Source organism: Penaeus chinensis, chromosome 3 (assembly GCF_019202785.1).
Source record: "Penaeus chinensis breed Huanghai No. 1 chromosome 3, ASM1920278v2, whole genome shotgun sequence".
Taxonomy (NCBI): domain Eukaryota; kingdom Metazoa; phylum Arthropoda; class Malacostraca; order Decapoda; family Penaeidae; genus Penaeus; species Penaeus chinensis.
In genome coordinates, this window is record NC_061821.1 from 7,050,604 (window position 1) to 7,058,103 (window position 7,500).

General features: G+C 32.2%; 2 protein-coding genes across 3 annotated transcripts in view; one reads left to right on the plus strand and one right to left on the minus strand.

The window, feature by feature from the left end:
- Positions 1-5,970, plus strand: part of LOC125043816 (RNA transcription, translation and transport factor protein-like) — a 6,438-nt gene extending 468 nt beyond the window's left edge. The window contains exons 2-6 of one of the 2 annotated variants that reach the window (XM_047640134.1): positions 1,808-2,032; positions 3,016-3,048; positions 3,222-3,338; positions 3,979-4,118; positions 5,063-5,970. In XM_047640134.1, the coding sequence (XP_047496090.1) occupies positions 1,808-2,032; positions 3,016-3,048; positions 3,222-3,338; positions 3,979-4,118; positions 5,063-5,266 (719 nt within the window). In that variant the 3' untranslated portion in view covers positions 5,267-5,970. The remainder of the gene's footprint in view (positions 1-1,807; positions 2,033-3,015; positions 3,049-3,221; positions 3,339-3,978; positions 4,119-5,062) is intronic. The other variant, XM_047640143.1, reaches the window with a different exon arrangement.
- A 44-nt stretch (positions 5,971-6,014) lies between these two features.
- Positions 6,015-7,500, minus strand: part of LOC125043827 — a 7,498-nt gene continuing 6,012 nt past the window's right edge. The window contains exons 2-3 of the mRNA XM_047640154.1: positions 6,483-6,661; positions 6,015-6,228 (exon numbers count right to left, since the gene is read on the minus strand). Of these exons, the coding sequence (XP_047496110.1) occupies positions 6,146-6,228; positions 6,483-6,661 (262 nt within the window). The 3' untranslated portion in view covers positions 6,015-6,145. The remainder of the gene's footprint in view (positions 6,229-6,482; positions 6,662-7,500) is intronic.

Below are 7,500 nucleotides of genomic sequence, written 5' to 3' on the forward strand. Positions count from 1 at the left end.
TTTTATTTTATACCCTCAGGAGTGTTAAAATTTACTGCAGTAGATTTAAGTTCAAGTGCCATAATCCTGATACTAAATATTGTGACTGACTGATTGCATATGTCTGTCTACTGTAGTTTTAATTAATTGTCATAACTCCAGAATGAGGTATGAATGAGGAATATTCACTTGCCTTCTTAAGTTATTCATTCTCATTCGTACTTTTTTATGCTTTAGTGAATACTAACCAACAGGGATATTGCCTAAGTTGCTGAGGAAGCCATGAAAGAGAAATTTGGAATGAAGTTTGATAAAGATTGACAATGCTAATTTGTGGTATCATGCAAATAAAGACATATATGATTTTAGGGATCCTAAAACCCTATCATTCATTATACTACAGGTTATGTCTAGGTTTCATGAGAGTGGTGCAATACAGGTAGTAAATCTCCTCCACATATGTTCTGACAAGATAGAGTTTGGACTAGTTCCTTGGTAGATAATAAAGCTCCAGACATGATGGAGTTTTGTCAACTTTTGCCCATACTCTGGCAAAGGTTAACAGTAATCCCCCCCTCGAGAGTACAAAGTGAAAAGATAATAAGGACCTGTGCCGCAGGCTGATCTAATGTTCTGAAAAGTGTACCGCCAGCATGTGATTTGTGCCCTCGTAAAAAATATTTATATACTTTATTTTATTTTCCCAATTTATGCGCGTGCATGCGCATGCGTGTGCGTGTGCGTGTGCGTGTGCGTGTGCGTGTGCGTGTGCATGTGTGTGTGTGTGTGTGTGTGTGTGTGTACATGCGAGACATAATGTATACAACAATCAACCTATGAAAGAAAGTAGATTTAAAGATTAAGTATTTTGATGCCTTGCAATAAAAATGTGAATAGATAAGTACATGAAAAAATATATATATATATTGTATTTTTACTTCTTAACTGTAGATGAGGTCAGACTGGACTTTGTAGTGGGAGACATGATGGGACTTTGTGTTAAAACCTACTTATCAATATTATTTTTCTCACTGTGGATTTACTTTGCCTTCTGATGGCAAATTATTTTATTTCTAGATTTGTTTGAGTTTTTATTTTATGGGACTACTATTTACTTTCTGCTTCTTGGTGTTCATAATGGAGAGAATAACTAAATTGTTATTTTTTGTTCGTATATGTTTGTGTGTAATAAGGGATCAGTCTGACAGAGGTTTGCCTTTAAACAGGGTTTATATTGTTGTTAGATAGTGACTACAAAGAGTTTTGGACCAAAGTAAAGTTTACTGTTGAATATTTGGCATATGATTTCATATTAGATTTGTCATCTTAGATATTGATTCTGATTTTAGTTATATATTAAAAAAATAAAAAAATTGTGATTGGTTTTTATTTTTTAGTTTTTAAGACCCATTTTATTTCTTAATAATATGGATACTCTTACCAGAGGTTGTGTCCCCAACTCCATGTCAATTTTTTTTTTTTACAACAATCTAAATTACCATGATGTGATGTACGCTTTGGGCACTGGCCAAGGAGAGGGTTGACCAACATCCCCAGGTAAACGTTGCATTCATCTTGGAATGCATGGTAAGATAGAGCTAAATTTCGGGTAGCACTGAGTGGACATCAGACTTCTTTTTCCTTTATTTTTTGGCGTTATTGTTCATGTCTGCAGACTGTCTTTTTTACTGACTATTATAACTTTTTATCCTCTACAAGATTATCATCTTCAATTTTCCCTAGCTTTGTGCATCCATTCTGTAAAGATTAACTTATTTTATTTATTTTTCTTATGCCTTCTATTCTAATAAGTTTTATCTGTTAACAGATGAGAAGAGCTTTCGTGACTTGATTGTTTGGCTGGAGGATCAGAAGATTCGGCATTACAAGATTGAAGACCGCGGTGATCTAAAAGCAATCGACTCCAATGAGTGGCCCACGACATACAAGCGCTATTTAGGAGGACTCAACTGCCCCACAAATCCTAATGATAGACAAGCAGTGGTAGATTGGTTGCTGGGACTGGCTGTACGATTTGAATATGGTGATAACGGTATGCTTTTTTTTCTGTTTATGGTTTTTGTTACCAAGAGCGACACACTGAGATAGAGGGAAAGGGACACTGCTATCTTATAGAGCATAAAAAATAGAGTAGGAAGCAATACAGGTATATGGTTAGGTTTGGATTTTGGATTCGTATGTTATTCTGGATTTGGGACTTTGTCTCAGGAGGGTACGTCGCTCTCAGTAACAAATACCCTGTTTTCTTTGGGATGTATTTTTTTCATGTCTCCATTCTCTAGGATCCCTAATGTAGTTTGGTTTAGATGATTGTTAAATATTAAGACATGTATCTTTTCTGCAATATCAATTATTTTCTTAATTATGCTATAAGTTATATCGCATGAAAAATAGGTCTTCATAAGAGCACCATAGTTTTAAGCCATTTATCCCTTTTGGCATACATGGTTTGAAAGGAAATTCACTGAGCACAATAGTAATGGCTGCCCATTTACCTACACAAGCATGATCAGAATAAGGGGCATCTAACCTTTATCTTTAATTGGTCCCTCAAGGCGAAATATATGTTACTATCCCTGGAAGCTTCAGGTTAATATGTACTTTATTATATACTTTACTGGATTTCAATATGCTATAAATTAAATTGGTTTGCCAAGTATAACATGTATTTGATTAGATACAATAAATGCAAATATATTTATATAATATAGATAATTTGTAAATACAAATTATCTATACGAAGACCACTACTTGTCTTTAATAACAACCATTGGAAAATATTTTTGCTCCCTTTTTGACTCTACCTGTACTCCAATACTGGTAACTCAATTCAGGAGTCCTTCAATTTGCCCGATCAGATTTCAATAGAAAGTTCTAGAAAAATATGTATACAAGTTTTAAAAATTCAGATACGTGAGCACAAGTATCGAGAGTCATGTTATTAGCATACCAAAGTGATTTAGCATATCTAAATCCTTGAGGGATCAAGGTGAGTTACGAATTTCTCTTTTCCAGAGATTGGACGAACTTTGGTGCGGAAGCTAAAAGGCATGGCCTTTACTGACAACATTGATAGAACTAAAGTCATGAAAGGGCATTGTCCCAAATGCTTGAGTTTGAGATGTAAATGTTAATAGAGGAGCTGATGAGCAATTTTTTTTTCTTTTTTTTTTTTTATATGAATTTGATGTTAGATTCTAATTATATGAACTGCTTTTCAGTGGATAAGTTCAAGACTGAGACGGCAGAAAATGTTCGAAATAGGCAGCAGAGTGCCCCCAAAATTGTCAACACAAATCCTCTGGATGGTCTAGACTTCCAAAGTCCAGAATTTAGAGGTAAGAATTGTAATAACCCCTTTATATTGTTTTTGAAAGATATGAGATATCTTATTGTTCATGATTTTATTGCATTGCATTTCCAATCCATAAAGATGATAGATATTATAGAATTGGGAAATAAATAGATGAAACGATCACTTGGTATATTGGTGATATTTGCAATAATATTACTGTACATTTTTTAATGTAAGAATACAGGGATCTAAAAAAGTTTTGCATATACTCAGTGTTACATGAAGTTAATCCATACCATTTTTTGGGGGGTAGGGGGGGGATTTTTTATACTTGGTGAGCTAAGTTATCTGATTACTGATCTAGTTTACATGAGTTCAAGCCTCTCATGTGCTTTGATTAAGACCCCAATTATTCCTAGTACACAGAGGGGATAGGTTAATGTTATGTGTCACTCAATTAAAATCTCTATTGCACTCTTCAGTGTAATATATATATATTTTTTTTCAAATATTGAACATTCTCTGTATCAAATTCATGTTCACATAATTGTTATGTGGGGATTTGAGTACAGTGACTAGACCAAGAATGTGGAAAGATGTTACTCAAAGTGAACCACACCTAAATACATTCAAGTGAAAATAATGGATGATAGAGTGTATTGACCTACATCATGTTTTTGTAGATGGAGTTAACCGCCTGGCGAAACAACTGAACATTACGCCGCATCCGAATCACCTTATCACCCTTAAGGCCATAAGTAAGCTCATTAGAACTCGGCTGTCAACAGAAGCACTACAGAATCCAGGAGAGTTTGTTCACCAGGTATAGTAATGAATATTTACTTTTTGGCATGTTTGTGTGTCTTTATTAGGGTGCAAGTATGCATATTTGCAGTTATCTAAACTCAGTGGGAATGGATAGAAGTTAAAAAAAGGTGGGGTGGGGATTGACTGTTTCTCAAAAATGTAATCATTTGATGAAAAGATTAGATTAACCCTTCAATGACGGTATCAGAAATCTCTCGGCGTAACTGGCTAGTGACTTCTGGCAACCATCCTGCCATTTGGCCCTGGAGTCCAATGCATGTAGCGGAACTTTCTGCATGACTCAACACCTGTAGCTATACCCGGTGTGATGAGTTGGTTTGTTATGACAGCAATAGGCGTGGCCTGGCAGATATGGGTTAAAAAGAAGTATATACATATATTGTAAATGATTAAATATGAGTCTGATTTGTGAAATTATTAGCAAATGATTTCATTGAATACTCAAAGTATGTAGAATTTGGCACACTATGGACTATGACAATGTATGAATATGTTGTCTTTAGATTATTAGAATTTCACAGCTCTGTCTGCTTTGTATAGAAACATTGGTGCATGCGTTATAAATAAAAAAAACTATTTTGAAACTAGCAATACTTTCAGTTGTATACATGTAAAAATGTAGAGCATGATGTGCTCTTGATGAGAAAGGTATGCTTTCAACAAAAATAATATCAGCTAATTGATAGATAATTCATGCCAATTGACTGCTGAAGAGTGTAAATTGAAAGCAGTGTTCAAGCAGTGTAGATACGGCATTTGATACAGCTAGACATTTTAACAAAACAAGCAGAATATTTTCTTATTAGGATACTAAGTTATCTCAAATCACTTATTCCACAATTTGGTAATGGACTTAAAAAACAAAAAGCTTTGATTTCCTGACATTTACATCATCTTCCTTTTATAGGTGTGGAAATAAATTCTCTTTTACCATTGCAGGGCAAACCTTATCCCATCTTCGAGTCAGACCTGGGTTTCGACACAGGTGACAACGTGCTGAACAATGCTGGGAAAGCCTTGAGACTCATGTATATCCATGACCTGCGAGACCTCCAGACCAAAATCAATGAGTGTATAGTTTCAGTGCAGAACATTACTGCAGATCCCAAGACCGACACTAAGCTAGGCAAAGTGGGGCGCTAGTAAGACACACTTTAAAACAGGCCTTTAAAACATTGTGGCAAGACTAAATGGAATGGATAGGTCATGTGTTATTCCAAGCTTGGCTGATGACTGTAAACATTCACTTATTCAGATACGGTTCACAAGGAAGAGTGAGAACCACAACTTGATATAAACATGACTTATTGTGGCTTGACTTTACACAATCTACAAATATTTAATTAATTCAGAAAACTCCATAAAAAAAAAAGGATGTATTCACTTAGTAAAATACAAAAACTCTTCTTATTCTTTGTATGCATTTGTATTGAAGGTTCATCCTCTTCAATCTGAATAATCTGTTGAATGAAATTTTGTTTTCTTGTTCCTTTATCTTTTTGTAATTGTTTTTTTCTGGGTATGTAAAGCGAAGTAAAGTCAAACTTTGATAAGCTGCTGTTATTAGTTAACATATGTATACATATATGTTTCAAGGTTGCAGATACACCCCTCCCCACCCAAAATGTATCCGCATACATAAGCTTTGCAATCTTTATTCAGAGACCTCCATAAGAAAATTCAAGTGTAATCTTGTGGCATTACATAAACATGCAGAAATGTTATTTTTATTTAACACCAGATAATTGTGTACTTTATATAACCCCTTAGCCAGCAAAATAATCAATTGTTTATGCAGTTTAAATTAACAGCAAAACAAAATTTGAAAATAAAACATATGCAAATGAGTTGATTTTTATCTAATCAGCCATGTGGTTAAGAAGACATTGAAAAAAAAAGTGTTCTTTTAATTGGTTTCAAATATTCCTACAAACATCACATAAGATTAAGACCAGATTCAGAGCAGTATTTACATTTACAAATTGTATTTAATGGAGAGAACAATTACAGCACAATTCCTATTCACTGAGCTGTAATGTCAGTCTGCTGTTTCTTTTTAAATGGTGGAAGTCCAAACAGTCTTGAGACGCCTATTCCTCCAAGGGCTGTAAAATGAAAAGAAAAATATCATTATTGTTATTATTGTTTTCTATAATTATGTGTTACATACTTTATAATAATGATTACCATTCCCCCTCTGAGAAATACAAACTGTTACGAAGACTCCACTTCCAAGGTTTCATTCTTCCACAGAGGACAGTATATAATTTGAACAGATTTGTTTGTGTATTATATATCCATATCTATATATATATCAATCAATCTATCATATATATATGTAAAAATATATGTTTTTTACCTCCTGCAAATAGAAATGTGAAAATCCGTCCAACTGGATGACTGTTTTTGGAACCATGGTATACAACATATACAGAGGCCCCCAGACAGCCTCCTCCTCCGACAAGGCGACACCCTAAACAGTCTTCTGGTTCCTTGCCATTGGATCCACCTCTTTCCGCTAAACCAAGAGTCCCTAATCTGTAAAGGAAGAGAATCAATTGTACTTTTAATAAGAAAGAAAACAATAAAAATAACAATAATGATAAAAACAAGAACAAACCAACAATAACAACAGTAATAATATTCATCATAATAATGATGATAATAATAACTACAGTGATAATAATAATAATAACTACAGTGATGATAATAATAACTACAGTGATAATAATGATGGTAATAATAATAATAACTACAATAATAATAATAATAACTACAATAATAAGAATAATAACTACAATAAGAATAATAACTACAATAAGAATAATAACTACAATAAGAATAATAACTACAATAAGAATAATAACTACAATAAGAATAATAACTACAATAAGAATAATAACTACAATAAGAATAATAACTACAATAAGAATAATAACTACAATAAGAATAATAACTATAATAATAATAACTATAATAATAATAACTACAATAATAATAATAACTACAATAATAATAATAACTGTAGTTATTATTATTATTGCAGTTATTATTATTATTATTGTAGTTATTATTATTATTATTGTAGTTATTATTATTATTATTGTAGTTATTATTATTATTATTGTAGTTATTATCATTATTATTGTAGTTATTATCATTATTACTGTAGTTATTATCATTATTACTGTAGTTATTATTATTATTATTGTAGTTATTATTGTTATTATTGTAGTTATTATTATTATTGTAGTTATTATTATTATTGTAGTTATTATTATTATTATTGTAGTTGTTATTATTATTATTATAGTTATTTTTATTATTATTATAGTTATTATTATTATTATTGTAGTTATTATTATTATTGTAGTTAT